At 37.5% G+C, this 20,713-nt stretch overlaps 2 protein-coding genes across 2 annotated transcripts in view; one reads left to right on the top strand and one right to left on the bottom strand.

Annotated features, from left to right (window-relative positions):
• The window catches only part of LOC108672332 (BTB/POZ domain-containing protein 2), an 8,471-nt gene extending 7,113 nt beyond the window's left edge, over positions 1–1,358 (bottom strand). The window contains exons 1-3 of the mRNA XM_047882849.1: positions 954–1,358; positions 561–667; positions 64–96 (exon numbers count right to left, since the gene is read on the bottom strand). Coding sequence (XP_047738805.1) covers positions 64–96; positions 561–667; positions 954–994 — 181 coding nt within the window. The 5' untranslated portion in view covers positions 995–1,358. The remainder of the gene's footprint in view (positions 1–63; positions 97–560; positions 668–953) is intronic.
• An 11,979-nt stretch (positions 1,359–13,337) lies between these two features.
• On the top strand, positions 13,338–15,340 carry LOC108672333. Its single transcript, XM_018159976.2, has 3 exons — positions 13,338–13,911; positions 14,264–14,451; positions 14,911–15,340. Exons 1-3 carry the CDS (start codon positions 13,411–13,413, stop codon positions 15,338–15,340), a joined length of 1,119 nt encoding a protein of 372 aa, XP_018015465.2. The 5' UTR covers positions 13,338–13,410.
• The last annotated feature ends 5,373 nt before the right edge of the window (positions 15,341–20,713 follow it).

The raw sequence follows: 20,713 nt of genomic DNA on the forward strand, positions 1-20,713 counted from the left end.
TAAATTACATCCATTGAACATGACGTCAAACACTGCACTGCCTGTACAACACAGTTAAATTACATCCATTGAACATGGCGTCAAACACTGCACTGCCTGTACAACACAGTTAAATTACATCCATTGAACATGGCGTCAAACACTGCACCGCCTTTACAACACAGTTCAATTGCATTAGTTGAAGATGGCATCAAATTTTAGACAAATTCACCTTGTTGACCACTCTTTATAAAGTGGATCATATATTGGACAAGCAGATTAATAATCAATGGCAAAAGAAAAATAACTTCAGACATTTCAGACATTTTGCATTATGAAAAAAGGTTTTGAACCCATTATGAAAAACATCACAAGCACTATATTTCAATTCAATTTTTTTCAAATCTCTCCATCCTTCAGAAGAGGCCTTCCACCACATTACTAAACATGATGTAATAATAAATTACATCCATTAAGATTAACATATTATGGATGTAAGATTACATTACAGTGGATTACATTAATAAACATTTGATTGGATGTAACAAATACATCCATTATATATACAGGGAATAACTCACCAACTGCCAGAACAAGCTTGTGTGCTGGGATCACTTGCTCCTCCTCCCCACGACCCACAACAAACTGAACGTCGCTCAGGATTTCATTGTTGAACAAAAATGCAAACCTGGAATAAGAAACAGAGCATCAGTCTCCAACTTGATGAATTTTGAGCTGAAGAGGAGCTACAACAATAATTTATTAGACATGAGTAAGGTAAAACCTAGGGTGAACATTAAGGAAAACTCTAGGAAACTATTGCAAATTTGCTAGCTATGATGCATCAAGTCAGAGTTTAAACCAATAACATTACTCTCATTGCAATGGTTACAAACCAAATAGCTGTAAATACATTTCAAAGTATAACATGCATCATAAGGTAAACAAATATAATAATTAAAATGAGCACCTACCTATCTTTAACTGTTGAGAAAAATGTGGAGGACCGGGACATTTTGCTAAGAACTGTTGGTCGAAACAGGGGGGATCGTCTTCAGATCAGAAGAAGAAAGATCCAACTGTGAATGTCAATTTTGCTATGAACAATAGTGTAAATTACAGTGGTAATCTGCCACTTGTTCTGGGAACTTGCAATGGCCGAGATGTTAAAGTTTTGAGGGATACGGGATCAACAGCAGTTCTAGTGAGGTCTGATTTGATTGATCCGAGATCGATTCTGAAAAATGAATCTGTGTGTCTTAAGTTTGCCGATGGAAGCAAGATGATGGCAAATAGAGCTCTCATTGATCTCGATTGTGTATTTTTTTCTGGTCGTACTTATGCAATTTGTGTACCTAAATTACCATTTGATGTACTTATGGCCCATGAAAAAAAAACAGAAAAAGAAACAAAAAAAGAAAAAAAAAGAAAGAAAAAAGAAAAGAAGAAAAACAGAAAAATTTAAGCTTGGTAAATTTAATACAAAATGCATATAAGTCATCCCAAATCATACCTAGGTATGCCTTATGATAACAACTAATACATGAAATAATATAACTTGATAAGAAATAACACTGTACAAATTTTGAAAATCAAATAAGGACAGTTGTTGAGTAAAAAGTATCATTAATGATTTATTATGATTGTTCTGTCAATGCCAATTTGCAACATGAAATAAGGAAACATTGTGAAAATATCAAAATTTCCAGTAGGTTTATTTATAGGTATTCCATGCAAAATCTTGACTTTTTTCAACCAAGATTTTATCAAGGCTTTAAGGTTACAAAAGGAGCAACACAGATTTTCCCATTTTCTCAAAACAGCTTACTAGCAGTAAGTAGCAGTTCTTACTAGCAGTAAGTAGCAGTTCTTACTAGCAGTAAGTAGCAGTTCTTACTAGCAGTAAGTAGCAGTTCTTACTAGCAGTAAGTAGCAGTTCTTACTAGCAGTAAGTAGCAGTTCTTACTAGCAGTAAGAAGCAGTTCTTACTAGCAGTAAGTAGCAGTTCTTACTAGCAGTAAGTAGCAGTTCTTATTAGCAGTAAGTAGCAGTTCTTACTAGCAGTAAGTAGCAGTTCCTACTAGCAGTAAGAAGCCAGTATAGAAAAGATTTACTCTCTAAACCACAACTGTATTTTTGAAGCAAAAATCTATCAAATTTGCAGTTATGAGTTCCATTTTTGAGCAAGGAACCCATTTCCTAATCCATTGAAGTTGATATTTAAAATGTATACAATGAGTACCGTCAACTGGGGTAACTTCGGACACCGGGGTGACTTACTTCGGCCGCCGGGGTGACTTACTTCAGCAGCGTTTTTGATTTTGTTTTGCAAACAAAAACGGGGTCGTAAACACCGGGGTCATAAACGCCAGGGTCGTAAATGAGGTCATAAACGCCAGAGTGACTTTGGCCATCGTTTTTATGACCTCGCTTTTGTTTGCAAAACAAAATCAAAAACATGGCCAAAGTCACCCCAGTTGACGGTATTGCATTATATCTCTAATACAACCTTAGAAATACCAGCAAATTACTTAGCAGTTTCATTTCAATCTCATAGTTTGGATAATGTTGGCAGGCTATCTGATATGACTGCATATACAAGATCATTAACAAACATTTTGTATGCAAAAGATTTACCAGGAGGCAGGTAATGTGAATGCAACAATTAACAAAAATATTTTGTACACAAAAGATTTGCCAGGAGGTAGGTAATGTGAATGCAACAATGAGACCATTAACAACAAAATTTGTGCATTGAAATTTTTAGAAAGACAAAGCTGGGAAATCAATTCAAAGACTCAAATCCACACATGAAGGAGTCCAATGTGAATCAACATATTTAGAAGCAGATACCAGTATGGTAGAGCAGAATCAAGGTTTTTCAGTAGTAGCAGCAGGCTACTTCACACCAGAGGTGGATGTATACTGGGTGTATCCAGCAATTCCATCATTTTAGCTTCATGTTTGTGAGGGCGTTTGCCAGAATGCCAGTGCAGAGGCTCAGAGCCTTGTGTACAACAGTTTAATCAATGAAAAACCACACCATCCTGGGTTTGTAAATCCCATCGTTGCATAACTGCAGCTGCAGACAGTAGAAGGCATCAAACTATAGTTATTAATTAATTAATATTTAGGCTACAAGTTTTGAACCATGGCAGCCTTCTGAGGAGATATGATCCTGCCAACACATAGCTGCAGCTGCTGGCATAGCCTTTTCTTGCTTATGAATGAAATATTGGGGCTCAAAAATGACTAAATTTGATACATTTGGAATCTAGCTGCTTGATCATGCAGTTTCATTAACAATTAAATAGGAGATAATTCATCTAGCAGGAATCTTGCAGTTAAGAAAATGGCAGGAGAGCTCAGTCACAGCTTGAACAAGAGATATATTCAATACCAGGCTGTTGGCAGCAGCAAACATTGAACTATACACAGTTATTAATTAATTTATATTCTACAAAATTATATTCTGGCTTCTGCAGTATATTTTGGTGAAGTAAGTGAAGTTTTGTTTTGGAGTTTTGAAGTAATGTGAATTGTGGAAGTTGAAAATTTTATGAAACAACATTTTTGTAAGGGGCAAACTGCGATTTATTCAATCAAACAAAAATATGTGACATAAAAGCTGTGAGATTTCATACCTACTGTAATTATATGATATTGGAGCCGCAATATTTCAGAAAAAAAAATTTTCCCAGCCTGCGCCTGCAGGGCTTTTTATAACATATTACCAAGCACTGTGCAGATCAGATTAAAAAATTAAAACAAATTCCCAATAAATCCCAAGCACCTGGCAGTTGGCACTTGGCACATCTTCCTGCCAATACGGCAATAGTCTAGTCATCATTAGACATTTGCTCTAATTAACCTTTTTTAGTTTTTTTCCACTATAGACTGGGCACGGCTGCCAGGCAGCCAGTGCATAGTAAACATCTATGATACCGTCAACCGGGGATACTCAGGATGATTTTGAACGTTTTTCACTCATAACTTCTTACCATGAAACATTTCATAAACAAGTTAGGCTCATTTCAAAGCTCTTTGCAAGGGCTATCACATGGCTTCTACAAAAAAATTCCATATATATATATGCTATTTGTAAGGTGCCAGAAGCAAAAAAAGAGTGTCCCAAGTAGCCCAGTCGAACGAGGCTACTCGGAACACTTGGAATAAAACTTCATTTTAAAACATTTGAAGCATGCAGAGTGTACTCATCCATTACTAACAGTACTCTGAAGTCCTCCTCTTTCATTGTAGATGATGTAGAGGTAGAATAAATGACATTTTCTGTGATTTTTACTTATTTTTCCTTTATTGATATGATATTACCATATAGGTACACTAATTACCGTATTATTGATGCGAAATATAGTTTATGCTCCTGCATTTAGCATATTTATGAGCTAAATCAGGTGGGTGGCCTCCAATAAAATAATGTTTTGAAATGACTTGGGAAAGAAATTATAGCTGAGTGAAAAAAATTGAAATAATTTTGTGTGTAAATCAAAAGAAATAGGTATAGTCAGATGGGGTAAGACAGGACCGAAATCACTAACAAGCCCATAGCATCTATACCATGAATAATTAAAAAATCCTAAACCTATCACAAGGTGTATCTATGCAATAGGCTTCTAAGCTACAACTCTGACATTTTGCATCTAACATAGTTTTCTGTACAGATTAAAAAAAGTGAGCTGGTCCCATCTTACCCCATTGGGGTAAGATCACTAAGATGGGACCAGGCATGGGTTAAGACAGGACCAACTGGTTATTCTTATGTTACAAGGTTTTTAATAAAAGTACAAATCTGATATTCAATATTATCCATCTAGAAACACATTATTTGATTAAACAACCACTTGTTACTGTTTTCCCTTGAAGAAATGGAATCACTGCTGACGAATACATAAAACCATGTCTCGAAAAATTCAGTCGCAGCTTGCCAAGTAGATATATTCCATGCCTGATGGGATTATAGTATTTCTACCAATACCCATTTAATTTGCCATAACATGTAATTATGTGATAAGTGATTTAATTTTGATGCTCAATTTTCATTGAGATTATATTAAGTTATCAACCAATCAATGGTAGATGAATCCAACACGTTTGTGGCCCATCGCTATTCAAGCGCTTGGTTCAGTTCAAGCATGGAAAACTTCTACCATTAGGACCCAGATTAGAGGGTACCTACTGCACTGCTCTTCAGTTAAGTTATGAAAACAATCAAAACCTGGCAACTGAAATTCAACATGTACAATTTTCCCCCCGTGATATTTAGGGAGTGTTTCTGTAATACAAATAATGTCCATGGTGAAACCTGTTGGTTTTGTTATAACTCCAGGCTTTACCAAGTTTATGTCTGAATACAGTCTGATGGTCTGACCTATCAACAACAAGTTTTTGAAGTCTATAGTCCAGATTTGGAATTTTACTACTTACTATAAAATTTATAAATAAAATTTTGCAGCTCCTAAGACGTAAGACCTAAGTGAGAAATTTTTTATACATTTGAAATCTTGTGGCAGTGGCACAACACACAACAGCAGCTTTACTACCAATTAGATAGACATAACTAATAAGAGATTAGCCTATTCATGTGGGTGATGTGGCAAGAATCTTGCTGTCTTGCAGATTTGAAAAAGGCTGTAAAGCACTTACCACGGCACTTAGCTCTAGTTTTTTATTTGCATCTTGACTCTGCAGTCTCTGCTCCGCAGCTCCTAGAGGTGTTGTTGCGATGTTGCCTCCTCCTCAAGTTCATTTGTGAGGCCTGTGAGTAGAGTAGTTTGTAGAGTCAGACGTCAGTAGGCCAGGTCACCACTCACCAGTAGAATCTCATGGATATCAGAATAGTTATAAAACTTATACAAGAGTTATTGGTTTATATCTTGTGTAGGTGGGAAATTAAAATTGAACTGATTCTAAAAAAATTTCTAATTTACCACAGAATACCACTACCGCCAACTGGGGCTACTTGGGACGGGCGGGGTAACTCAGGACAGTCCGCCGACGCGGCGTAAAACTGTTTTAGTAGCAAAACTAATTGGAATATTGCAAAACTAAATATAGTGGCGTAAATGGCAACATTTTTCCTATCTATGTAGTATAAAGGAAGTTCAAAAATACTACATTTACTAGCTTTGGAAAATTCTTGAAAAAAATGGCAAAAAACTATATTTGGAAAAGTTACTTCTGCTAAGGTCTGTAGTAAAAAAAATATTTGCCGTATTAAAAAACTTTGCTTAGAAAAAAGTGGCAGACAAGTGTCAGCATGAAAACTTTATTTGAGGAATTTACATATCTCAATCCCAAAAAAAAATGGCGGCCATTTCTGCATGGCAGGGCTACTCGGGACACCCCCCCGGGGCTATTCAGGACACAACATCATCCTCCAAACATCCACATTGCCTCCTACGCAGTTGACGTCACAATAACATCCACTCACCCATCCGCAGACATATGCATTAAACAAGCGCAAACATATCTCAACACTTTATCACAATGGCTCACACTGAACAGACTCAAGGTTGCTCCTAGTAAATCCACAAACACATTAATGACCAGCCACACAAAGGAGCACCAATACAGACCAAACATCACACTAAACAACACCCCGATTCTGCACACACATGAAACAAAAATACTAGGGGTCACTTACAACACCTCCATGACATTCGGCCCTCACATCAACAACATAGTGAACAACGCAAACATCAGACTAAACTCACTTCGGGCCCTAGGCGGTACCAAGTTCAGCAAAAACAAAGAAACACTAGCACCAACATACAAACAGTTCATCAGAACAGTGCTGGCTTATGCCAGCCCCGTCTGGGCGCCTGCACTATCCAACACAAACATACAGAAACTCCAAACACTTCAAAACAAAGCACTCAGGATAGTCACAGGCTGCACACAAAGCACCCCCATAGAACACCTTCATGCAGAAACAAAAATACTTCCCATAAAAGCACACCTCAACATGAGAGGAACACAATTCATTGCCGCAGCCATAAACAATGCACAACACCCATGCCACTACCTACGCAACCACCCACCTACACACAGACAAATAGTGCAAACCCCACACAGATACTACACCAACATACTAGATACAGTACCCCCACCCCAAGGCAACACCAGCACAAAAAAACACTTACACACAATTATGACACTTAGAACGCTGGAGCTAGCCGGCAACAACAAAGTCCTTGGGCACCCACCACCTGACATAAGCAGCACAGAAACACAGCTCTCTAGACTGGAGAGAGTACACCTAGCCAGGCTGCGCTGCGGCCACCACCCCTCACTACAAACATACACAAACAGAATAGGCCAAGCAGACACAGACACCTGCTCATCCTGCCAGAGAGCTCCCCACACAATCGCCCACATTCTCCTGGAATGTCCGCTCTGGCAGGACCTCGGACAACACCACCACATAACCTCAACCCTACAGCTCTGGAGCGACCCCCTGTCGGTGGTGTCATACTTGCGCAAGGGATGTCTCTTGTAAAATTGAGACCGGGGAACCACAACAACAACACCCTCAAAACGCATTTACAGTAGAACCTCAGTTAGCAAAGGCTCCAGTTAAGAAAAAAATTGATTAAAAACAAAGAATATTGATTACATTTACCTTGCTCAACAAAAAAAATTCACTTAGCGAAAAATTAGTGCATCATCGGTCATCACAAAATTGTGCATAGAATGTCACATATAGAAATTGTGCACCAGGCATCATAGAATGAAAAGTAATTGACCTAACTATGATTTATTTCTCCAAAACATATGATGGTTGTCACTAAAACATTCCTTTCTGTTTCAGACTTTCAGGTATGTTTTTCACGATCTTTTTATAATAAATTCACTTAACCCAATTAAAATGGTGTGAAATTACAACCTCTGTCTGGGTAGCCCCTCCCGATAGGTAGAAGCTACTAACTATTTTCTTTATACTAATCCAGTGATAGGGGATGTCGTTTGAACTAATAAAACAACCATTATGGCTTCAAAGTTTTAATCTGGCCTTTGCCCACAGGGCGCTCCAGCCTTGCGGTCATTGACTGTCCACGTGAGGCGGGTGGTGAACAACCAAGTCTTCATAAAACGGATGAGAAGAAGAAGAAAAATTACAACCCATCCTGTAAGCTTACAGATACAGAAAAAATGCTATAAGGCTGCTGATATGAAGCTTGCAGTGGACAAGGTTGTTGTAAATGCTCAATGGCATGTTCATGGATATGGTAAGGTAATATCGCATCAATAATACGGTAATTAGTGTACCTATATGGTAATATCATATCAATAAAGGAAAAATAAGTAAAAATCACAGAAAATGTCATTTATTCTATCTCTACATCATCTACAATGAAAGAGGAGGACCTCAGAGTACTGTTACTAATGGATGAGCACACTCTGCATGCTTCAAATGTTTTAAAATGAAGTTTTATTCCAAGTGTCCCAAGTAGCCCCGTTCGACTGGGCTACTTGGGACACTCTTTTTTTGCTTCTGGCACCTTACAAATAGCATATATATATATGGAATTTTTTGTAGAAGCCATGTGATAGCCCTTGCAAAGAGCTTTGAAATGAGCCTAACTTGTTACTGAAATGTTTCATGGTAAGAAGTTATGAGTGAAAAACGTTCAAAATCATCCTGAGTATCCCCGGTTGACGGTATCATAGATGTCCACTATGCACTGGCTGCCTGGCAGCCGAGCCCAGTCTATAGTGGGAAAAAAACTAAAAAAGGTTAATTAGAGCAAATGTCTAATGATGACTAGACTATTGCCGTATTGGCTAGCCCGCCTTTTTCGAGTTTTCCTACACGGAAAACTCGAAAAAGGCGGGCTAGCATGTCAAAAAATTCACGGAATTCTCTTCCACCTATCTTGATTATCAGTATATAGTAGATGAGTTACGTAGTATGAAAACTCGTACTTTAAAAAAATTGTGTAAGTTAAACCTATAGCTCACAGCCTCACACATATTCCATCTCTCTTTGGATCATAGTATGAACAATTTAATACAACCTTCGAACTTGCATTTAGACATACGTGTTTAAATCAGCGCGGCAGGAATAACAACTTTGACTCCGTCGTCCGTTTTCCTTTAGAACAGAAACTCAAAACAGTTCACTTGGTGCCTGATTACTTAAGCAATTTATTTATTTAAAAATTAAAACTTTCTTTACCATTAGAAACTAAACACAACATTTAAACTACTAAAGTTTGTCAAACTGACTGAAATACTGATCAATAGTGTTGTTTTATTTTTTTTGGGATGTTGCATAACGAAATTGTCAAGTTATTATATTTTTTTCTTAGGACAGCTGTGAATATGGTATATTTGAAATTTTTTGTTAGCATAAGAGTGTGAACTTTTAATTTTTTGATGCTAGTAAAAGTTTTTAGGCAGTGTGTATGACCGATTTAAAGGTCGTGACCGTAGGTCACCATGCACCCCAATTCCAATTCCAGTAAATAGTGAACCGATGCGTTAATAATTTAATTTCGGTGATGAGCCATACATTTTCGCCATACATTAAAGAAGCTAAAATAACCGTTAGCCTTGAAGTTAATGAGATATAGATATAATGCATTTAAAATGTCATGAGAAATATCAAAATAGGGAGGTGTTGACATCACTAGAGTCGTAGCTTAAAACACGGTGACCGCTGAAGACACGGAATGGCTGACAGATTTTTGATTTGATGCCGGGTTGAAGGGGAAGAAGTAGTCGTGCGCAGACCGCCTGTAACACCTGGACTCAGCAATTATTGTTTAATTTAGTGCAAGTCTTCATCCTCTCACTTTCAGCTTCTCCCTTTCCTCTCTCAGTTGGTACTTGTTCTCCAGGTTGTCAGCAGTCTCGCGATGTGTAGCAAATTGTCATTAGATCCAGTGCTCTTCACTAGCTATAAGGTAGCTAGACGACCAGTTTGTGTGAGATACGTAGCAGTTGCTCGCAGTATGGAGTGCTGAACTCTTCTGGGGTAATTGCCTCCACCGAGAAGCACAGAAAAGCGAGGGACTCCCAGGGCATTGATGCTTGATATCATCACTTTTCTCTTATGGTCATATAGGGCACAGATCAGGAGGTAGTGTTCAACTGTTTCTTCAATCCTACAATGCAGACAAATGGAGTGTTAGCCATCTAAAATCGATAAAGGTAAGAGCGGACTCCAACATGTCCCAGACGAAGGCGTGTTAAAACAACTGAAACACGGCGAGAATGACAAGCAATCCATGGGACTGGAGACAACCCTGAACGAATGGATGCAAGATGGTCGCCCCGTTCATCAGTAGCCACCGCAGAAACCCATTCCAACTCCCAAAAAGTAAGGAAGCATGACCGAGGCATAGCAAGGGCATCCGAGCAAGGTAGAGGGAACAAGGCAGAGTGATGCAGGTGATGTCCCAGTTTGGCAGCAGCATCAGCGCGTTCATTACCAACAATGCCACAGTGAGCCTTGACCCACTGCAGATGTACAGAACTTGAATCATTCTGGCTGACAGATTTAAATTATTTGCTTCTGAACCATGTATAGAAAATTAATGCCAGGCGGAAAGTTCATGAATTTTAAAAGAACCTCCACTGATGTTTTGCGGAAAATTTTCAATATTCACACATGAATTAATACCATGACACACAGGAATTAATATCATCCAAGAAACATATTTGTGAATTGCTTCGGAAATAATGTTGATAATAGACTGTTAAATTAATCGAAAAATAAAAAACTTAAAAAAAACTGGTGCAATTTATACATTAAATGAAATATTTATACCTTTACAAACGCAGGTTTCTCAAAAAATTACTGAGTTTTATAATTTTATATAATTACCTTTATGAAGTTACAGTTAACTAGTTATATAAATACTGGCCACTTTGCCGATATCTACCAGGATTTTCACAAATAGTTGCGGGTTTTGGTCCCGCAACTTAAACCCTATCCCGTGATGACCAGGTGCTAGTAAGTATTATTTATTAACTTGATTTAGAAAATTCATTGAGCAAATGATGCAAGCGTTGCACAAAATTAATATAATTTATAATATAAATTTATAATATAAATATATATAATAATAAAATTTAATAATTTTATATTCAAATAGATGTATTCAGAATAAAAGCGTCAATGATATTGTTTTAATAAAACTGTTAGTGAACTTCTTACTTGTTTTTTTTTTACCTTTTATAACATAAATAAAATTTTTCATCTACTCTGGAAACGCAGTCATATTGTTCTTATAATTAATAGTTGTTTTAAAATTAATATCTCGCTCTCCTTATGGGGAGGAGAGAAATTGATATCTCGCTTAGAGAATAAATAGAGAAATTAAATAAATTAATTAATCAATTAAATTAATTAAATTTAATTAAATTATTAATTAAATTAAAATTAAATTAATAGAGAAGTTATTAATTAATAGAGAAATTAATATTTAAAATTAATATCTCGCTCAGTGTTCGGCTTCAGTACGTCGAACACTGAGAAAAATGAAGATACATTGTCCGAAAAACGAAGCACTTTTAGCCCTTGAGTGAGTCATTCTGATACAGTTTGGCCCGGTGAAACGGCGTTTTTAAACAGATTCGCATATCTTCTCTAATTGAGCAATGAAAAGATATGAAATTAAAGCTATATTTTTACTTTACTTTTTACTATCACTAATGCAATTTTTACTTATACTTTTACTGATGAAATAATAATTTTTACTTTAATAAAAATTGAAGAGTCTGGAGAGGTTGACAGTAACGCTGGATCGATTAACCCCTTCTATGCAAGGTTATAATAACATGCATTAATCATGTAGAACAGGTTTTAGCAAGCAGTTAACTTGTTGTAGTTAGGTAGTTAGGTTAACTTGTAGTTAGTTTAACTTCTTGAAAGACCAGGTAATAACACCAGGTTAACCTTCAATGTTATAACGTTCCTGTTCAAAATGCGCCGTACACAAAAAAAATAAATAAATAAATAAGTGAAATTAGAAAAACTTTTTCCTAATAGCAACGCATTTATTGACCGCATGTGGTCCATCCTGAGCCCGTTGGTCAGGACTCGTCATACTATAAAATCATACGTAACAGTTTATTATATATAACAATATACCGAAGAATTCACTCAGAAAAGTAGTGAAAACTTTTTCTTGATTATGCGATGCACTTTTTGCCCTTATGTGGGTCATTCTGACCCAGTTTGGCCCGGTAAAAGAGCATTTCAGTGTCACGTGCTTTGGGTGAGAAAATGTTTCCCTTGTTTGACAATATGACCCTTTCAGAACGCCCGGTCACTAAAATATATATAAAATATTGGAAGCCGTTCAAACACAGATTTTATGATCACCACCGAGAATGTTTGTAGCCAACTTCATAAGTCGGCACCCGTAAACATACTCCGTAGATGTAAAGTTGCAAACTATGTTTGTGTTGCTTATCGCGTCAATATTACACTTGGAAACTCCGCGCATCCAGGTTCCAGGGCCCCTGGGAGGCTGGGACAGTGCGTCGCTAGACACTGAAGAAGACGGATGTGCGTCTTTCCAGAGCATTATACCCAATCTTTTCCTGTAACCATTATTTAACTTATTCACCCTTGTATAGTCATGTATTGAGGTGGTTTCAATTCTACAGTTTTGCAGTAGTGTCATTATTTGAATGATAATAATATTCCCTCTACATCTCAGCATTCAGCGCAATTTCATCAAATAACTGTGATGTCGACTGATTCTGAGCTGTCACCATATTTTTACAGCTTGCTGGATCTTTGAACCCGCAGCTCATTACGCCAATACAGCTGTTCATACACACTTTGTCAATTCATACAATATTTTTTTACAGCCAGCTGGGATCGAAACCGCAACTAATTATTCTTTGTAGAAAGTGTACCTGCGTCAGGAGAAATTAAATGTTCATCTAAACATATAGGAATTGTGACCGGGAATGTCGTTCAGATTTAGTTTACCAAGAAAATCTACGGGGCATAATTACAATATTTAGCTTAGCGGGAAACGTTAGCTCAGTAAATGATTTCAATCTAGAGTTTTTTAGATTGAAATATAACTATTTAATGCACTAATTTGTATAATAAATTAATAATAATGTTATAGTTATTGGTTCATTCATGATTCATATCAGACAGTGGGTTTGATGATATGAAACCAGGCCTCACAGTCACCGACACAAAAGGCGATTGGAAAATAATTAGAAAAATAGATTATGAAAATAATCCTGTTGCATGAACAATTATACTAAGTAAACTAATCAATCATTAAAATTTTTAAATTGAATGACAATAGTTTATATTAGGATATAATATAATAAAATAATATTTTTCAGACTTGGGCATGGGTTCCAAAATGAGTTCCGGTACGAAAAGGAATGATGATTCGGCAGAGGCAGTTAAGAAAATAATTTCTGGCAATGCTGATGATGGAGATCCAAAAAAGTAAAAAAGATCCAATGCCTTTAATGATAACTGAAAAAGATGCGTTATTTAAGCATTCGTTCGGTTCAAACAATGATAAAAATATATATGACGAGGGGAAGCCAAAATCGATTTTTCTTGAAGTAACCCATGGAAAAGTGAACAACACGGACGTTTTCGAAAAGGACAGCATGAAAGAAAACGAAGCTTTTCATGGGTATGACTCTCTTAAAAAGAACGAATCTAAGCAAAAATCGTCAGAAGAAAACACTGTGTATGAGACAAAAAGTCAAGAAAGAATCGCTGTAATATTTAGAGGTGATGATAATGCTGACAAACATTCACATATATCCGACAAATCTCTCGAGTTGGATCACCTGAACGACATTTCTGCGGTCGACAAAGTGAAACCTGGAATTTTCAGAACCTTTTTCGGAAAAGTCAACGAGAAACTCCAGAAAACGTCGCCGCAGTTGGATTGCATTGAAACGAAACAGGTTAATGATAATAATATATTCGACATGATTGAAGTCACAATAAAAAATTAGTCAAGATTATTTAATTTATCATCGTATAATTCCACAAGATAATTATAATTAAAAATGATATAATTCAATATAATGATTACTTAATTTCGACATGATGTAATTCAACATGATTAATATAATTCAACACGATCATTACATTTCAACATGACATAAATCAAAAAAATTATTACAATTCAACATGATTATTATAATTAGACATGACTATTTTAATTCAACATGATATAATTCAGCATAATTATTATAATTAAACATGATATAATTCAACATGGTTATTATCATTCAACATTATATAATTCAACAGCCCAACATCTTCAACGATGGTAAACTCGAATTAAAGAAAAGCGCAACAGAAGAAAAAGTCACAACAGGAGCCGGCGTGACGTCACGCCCCCGGCAGCGCGTGTCGCTGGTGAACTTCTCGTGCCTCACCAAGGACAGGATCTTCGTGGGGGCCTCGGACCTCACGAAGGGGGCGCGGGGGGCGATGCGGTGAGTGGGGGGGTAGTGGGAGGTGTTAGTGATGGGGGAGGGAGGCATGGACTTGACCAGTAAGGTGCGGGAGAGGAGGCATGCGGTGAGTGGGGGGGGGGGGGGTAAGCCGAAATAAATTTTTATTGAAGTTACCCATAGAAAATTGAACAACACCAACGTTTTCTATAAGAACAGCATGAAAGAAAACGAAGCTTTTTATGGGTATGACTCTCTTAAAAAGAACGTATTTGATTTGGTGTAGCGTAGAGGTGGGGTGTGAGAGTGATGAGGGAGGGCTGCATGGACTTGACATAGGGGGAGCGGGAGTAAGTGGTGAGTGGGGGGGGAGTGTGGAGAAGAGGTGGTAATATATACATAGAAAGTGATATATTATAATGAAACAAAGATCGTTTGTTGCAATATAGTGCAATTTAGTATGTAGTAAAACTACTGCCGTGAATAATATAATGTCCACAGGGAGTTCTGTCGTAAGACGACCGCACAGGGCTTTAGCCACATCGTCGAGCCACGATCCACGTGGCTCGTGCGGACCTTCTGGGGCATCGCCACATTCGCGTGGTGGGTGTTATTATACAATACAATAACTGCCCTCCGAAAAGGCGTTGGGATCAGAGTCCGCGGTTCAGCGCCCTCCGAACAGGCGTTGGGATCAGAGTCCGCGGTTCAGCGCCCTCCGAACAGGCGTTGGGATCAGCGTCCGCGGTTCAGCGCCCTCCGAACAGGCGTTGGGATCAGCGTCCGCGGTTCAGCGCCCTCCGAACAGGCGTTGGGATCAGCGTCCGCGGTTCAGCGCCCTCCGAACAGGCGTTGGGATCAGCGTCCGCGGTTCTGCGCCGTAATCAATTGGTCTGCATATTCCTGTATGTTTAGCGCCCCATTTAATTAGCCTGCATGCTCCTGCATGTTTAGCGCCCCTAGCCTAATATTAAAGAAGCTCCGGCGCCGCAGTAGCCGAGGGATGCACAGCATTAACGCTCCTGTAATTATAGCAACGTCGCGTGTGTTGACTTCAAAGCAACACGCGAGCCCCGGCAACGTTTCCAGCAGGTCTCGTCGTGCTGAAAGCACGTGTGTTTTTGCGTCGGCATTTAATCGCAGACGTTCCATTTAAAACACGCGTCGGCATTTAATTGCAATTTTTATACATTCATTTGTTGCTACCTGCTAAACAAAAGACGAATCATTTTGCTTCTGCTTTGGCTGCTCCTCGTGAAAAATATACCTGCATTTTAGTGTAAATTACGAATGGTTTTAGTACAATTTTTCCAGGTTCAAGTTCCTCATCTGCATTGAACAGGATTATGTCAAAGCTCAATGACTCTATTTTGTTTTGCTTAAAAAATGTTCCCTCCTCTGCTACTTGCTTTTAGTTGTGCAGTTCTGAGCGGTACGACGAATCTTTGGAATTGCTTAAAATTGGCGATTAGCGATACTGTTAATCTCATTATTCTCACAATAAATGCTTCATTATTGTATTCGGTATTGATTTTATACGATACACTAATTTTCAAATCTACTCTTCTTGACGTACAAAAACTATTTAGTTATAATCAGAGATAACAAAAGAGTCGATGAGATAAGATATGCAAGCCTTTAGTTTGTAATTTATGAATATGTTGACATTTAGATCATGAATCATTCAATTTGTAATTTGGCATTGAAGTCAATTCTATTGAGCCGAAATGCAGATCCATACGTAAAGTTAGTCCTTATTTATAACAAAGAGGCTAAACAACGACGCAGCGTATCTATTATCAGGATAGATACGCATGAAAGCATCAAGGAAAAACTGCAATTATTTCTATGATCTCCGTGACGTCAGAAAGGAAGACGCCTTATTCAATGAAGCGCGACTGGACAGTACAGAGTCGATGTAGCTCTTCAGCACTCGCCTGACATGATTGAACATATGAGTGCGTTTCCGTCATGCAGCGATCAGAAGGCTTTCAATGCGCGGTCCTGCAAATGACGCTACTATTCGCCGATCCATAAGTCTCTCGAGCCCTTGATGTTCTGCACATAATATTTTTTTAACTTCAGAAGGATTTTCTTGAAATTAAGGCCAGATTCTTTGCTGAAGATTCTTCGTTTTTCCTGAAGTGGTATTAAGTGATGCAGTTACAATTGAAGGTTCACAGTGCATCCCATGGACCTGTAAAAAATGCTGCCTCCTCAACCCTGGCCAACCGTATGCCTCATTTTACACGCAAGCTTGGGCTGGAGTCGCTGGCAAATAATCCTGCTCCTAGCAGAGCCCCAAATGGGCTGGCGTTCTGGCCCTAATGCAGGTAATCCTGTCCCTGGCAGAGCCCCAAATGGGCTGGCGTTCTGGCCCTATAATGCAGGTAATCCTGCCCCTGGCAGAGCCCCAAATGGGCTGGCGTTCCGGCCCTATAATGCAGGTAATCCTGCCCCTGGCAGAGCCCCAAATGGGCTGGCGTTCTGGCCCTAATGACTCGCCTCGTTGCAGGATATGAGATGGAGATATCACAAGCAAATTACCTTCCCGTTAACGCTCCTAAGAACGTAATGAAGCAATCAGCTCCAATTACAGATCCAATTAATTTCAACCTTATGTTATAAATTGAGCCGTTATGCTAAAAGACTCATTATCACATATCTTGAATCCACTTGAATCCAATTTTATAATGGTAGTGAAATCTTTGGTCTAGACTCTCGTGCGTCGAAGGAATATGTAATATTAAATATTTGTCGTGTTAATTGAACAAATCTGTCCTAGGCGCTAAATTAATAAGATTCATTCTTTTAAGAAAGTGACTTACGTGCAACTATTATTCCTATTAATAAATAAGTGTGAAAAATTCCTTCCCTGACAACATTCACTCGTGGTTATTTTAATAAAGATTTTGATGTATGCCTATACGAATAAAGGATATACTGCACATATTCGGTTATTTATTGGACCAAAACCCTATAACAAAATGTTGTTATTATTATCAAGTGTTATTAAATCAATTATTTCTCCTGAATCAAATTTGCATCAATTTTAGTAGGAGCAAGCGTCGCACCTATTGCAATGCCAAAATTTTCAGAAAGAATGAAGTAAATATGGAGAAAATTAGCTCCTACAACTATGGGATTAATTTCACGTATATATTCTGCCTTTATTTATGCATATCTGTACTATATACATTTGCATTAATTAATACATTAGTTTCAGATCAGTTAGGCAGAAGTTCTTCATTTGTGAAGGTTTGATTGAAGACCAGAGCATACTTTTTATTAACATTTTTCTTATTTTTTCGATTTTTACTGAAAAAAATGCAATTAAAAATTTTTTGACAAAAAGTATGCTCTGGTCCTCAATCAAACCTGCATAATACATTATTCTAAACATATTTACTGTATATACATTAATCCAGGGATGTGTAGGCCCGTTGTATTCTGTATTATGTATCCGATTATCTTCTCTCCATTATTTTTGAACCACCGGCAGGATTATATTATGGTTTTATTTAAATCATTGAAGAGACGAAGAATTTATATATTGTGCAGTAGCTTTTTCCTTACTTTTTTTATTGGGTTCATTTCTTTTTGTTCCGGCAGTTTCGGACGGTCTTTTTGGTTTCCAGGTTCCGGGTTTTGGTATAATCCTGCTTAACTTTGAATCTCAGCGATGTGCCATTCGAAGGCCGCTGTACTCGGCAACTTTCAGTGAACTGATCAATTTTGAAGTTGAGGAATGTATATACTTTTGTGATCAACGATCTCAGGAGCAGCTTTGAGTTACTACCAGTCCTCATAAATTCCATAGAGTTGAGCTATAATGCTGGGAACGGCGCTATCAGAGCCGCTAGGGTGACTTAAATTTTTTGTGGCTTGGCATTTAGGATGTAGTGAAACAAACTCACTTGGTTCGTTGCAAATTCTGTTTTTTTTTTGTTTTAAAATTAGTTAATAATGCACGAATCGAATAATTTCTTAGTTAAATGATTGAATGAATTCTATTTTTAAAAATAAATTCAATATTAAGATATTAAGATAATGGCGTTTTTTAAATGCTAGTGGAGATGGTGCAATAAGTTTGAACAAGCCATGATATTTCCTTTTCTAGAAAGATCTTGGGTACTTCAATTCCATCAAAGCAATTGCCATGGATTTCATCCGATAGATACGACAGTTTTCGCCCCATCAGATCAGGAACTGAACTGTTGATTGAAATAACTGTAAGTTGTCGGTAATTACAGCTCTTGAATAACTAACCTCTTTAGTTTAAGGACATACTTTTCTCTGGCCTCATTTTCTCGTCTGCACTGAAATATCGAATTAATTTGCAGCAACGAGTTAAGGAGTAGCGGCTTAAAAAGCCCTGATCGACTTCAGTTAAGAGGCTCCGATTCTCAGTTGGAAGTTCAGTATTTAGTTGAATCAGAAATGGAAGGAGACACTCGTTCAATTTCATGGTGGAGACTCAGAAGAGAGCATCAAGAGATTAAACAGAGGGCTTGGGTCTCAATATTGTTAGCGCTAAGACTGTCCAGGCACCGACACGCCGTCTGGGCATTTGTAGTGAGCTTCATAGACTGGCTCCCCGCCTCAGGCTTGGGTGCTTCCTATGGCATTCTTTCTCTATCTGGGGACATCGTCTGAGGTTGTCTACTTGTTAATGAGATCCGCACTTGAAGTTTCTTACGATGTTATATAACTATTTTTTTTGCTACCGAACAACGTTGACATGAAATGTGTGCACTTCATACTTTAATAATTACGACGAAGAAAAATGTCTCAACTTGTAGACACTTTTTACACACGAAAGGGTTTTAACATTACATTTACAGTGTTCTGTTTGAAAGGGATTAGTAATTTTAACGCAGATATTGGTGATTACAGATTAGATTCTGTATACTTTGCTGTTGAATCTTTTTTTTTTCTATCAAACTCCAGTAGATAAAATTTAAACTCAGGAATTTTAGTTTGAGCTTCGCGATCAAATGATCTTAATGCTTGCCAGCATCGCTGTGAAATAATTTATGGCGCTGAGTGTGCAAATCACACAGCGCAAATATTTACACGGATCAATAATACTTTAAAATTTTTTGTAATTTTGGAGGACGAGGTGTGGGTATATTTTATTCAACGGTTTTAGTATATTTATTTGTGTCCTAGTGTTCTATATTATCCTCGTGTACAAGTGTAGGAGTATATCTAGTTTGTTATTATATTTTATTATATTAATTTACATTATTGTTATATTTTTCAATTGTTCATGTACAAATTGCCTAAGTTTCCGCGTGCCTTGTTATAAAATTCGCAGAATTTTAAAATTTTATGTTCAAAAATGTATGAGTTGAAATATGTCATGCGTATTGAGTGGTGTACAGCGCTATATTTTTTAAAGTTCACTAAAAAATAGTATAACATAACTTGGATGGTGTCATAAAAACACGTATAAATGAAAATATTTCACATCACTTATACTGGTATCACGGTGAAAGTTATTTTTCCGCTTTCGGTGAACACTTGTCATGAATAATTACATGAACATTAAATGAGGATTAAAATGAAGTCCGCAGTTTTTAATTTGATGACGCGTTTGGTTATTACCGGCAATATATCGCAGCCCCTTTACTTCAAGTGCCGTCGCTCCCGAGAGCTTAAAAATTATGATTCGATATCATTCATATTGAGTCGCGCATTATGAATCACAGTAAAACAAAGATCAAAAGCACGCGGGGAAATTGTTTAGAGAAACTCGAGTTTAATGTAAATTTTCTCGCCATCTCTGTTTCAATTGCGCTGGGAATTAAGCCTTGATTGCAGTTCTCATGTTAGACCTTCATTTCATAATTAAATTAAAGTACTCCTAATCCAGCAATAATCATTAAGCGATATAGAATTAATAGGAAAAAAGAAACACCCATATGCTAAAACATCCAACAGCCATATGCTGTTATCAACTTTAGGAACGCAATTAGAAGATTGCTTATACTTGAACCTCTTTATTGGAGTAAACACAAATTCGATGGCGACCCATTGAGATAAAACATGGTGAGAATAAATCCAGAATGTCTAGTAATGAGGGTGGAACGAATTTCATAGCTGACATGTATCAACATTTGAATTCTACTTGAACTTGAACAAAATCTAAAAAAACAAAGAAGCCAATATTCAAACTCGTATAGTTCTTCTGATCCAACTTACCCTATTCGTTCTGCTGTGAGTCAAGCTGAACATTGCACCGTAGCTGTGTCAGACGCTGAGCAGTGCGCCGTAGCTGTGTCAGACGCTGAGCAGTGCG

The sequence above is a fragment of the Hyalella azteca genome, unplaced genomic scaffold (genome assembly GCF_000764305.2).
Source record: "Hyalella azteca isolate HAZT.00-mixed unplaced genomic scaffold, Hazt_2.0.2 contig11463, whole genome shotgun sequence".
In the NCBI taxonomy this organism is placed as follows: domain Eukaryota; kingdom Metazoa; phylum Arthropoda; class Malacostraca; order Amphipoda; family Hyalellidae; genus Hyalella; species Hyalella azteca.

Bases quoted from the DNA above. Each gene is read 5' to 3' on its own strand.
- LOC108672333 (XM_018159976.2), top strand. From the start codon at position 13,411: ATGCTGATGATGGAGATCCAAAAAAGTAAAAAAGATCCAATGCCTTTA. The intron at 13,912-14,263 runs GTTAATGATAAT...ATAATTCAACAG, and splicing joins ATTGCATTGAAACGAAACAG to CCCAACATCTTCAACGATGG. The intron at 14,452-14,910 runs GTGAGTGGGGGG...TAATGTCCACAG, and splicing joins GGGGCGCGGGGGGCGATGCG to GGAGTTCTGTCGTAAGACGA.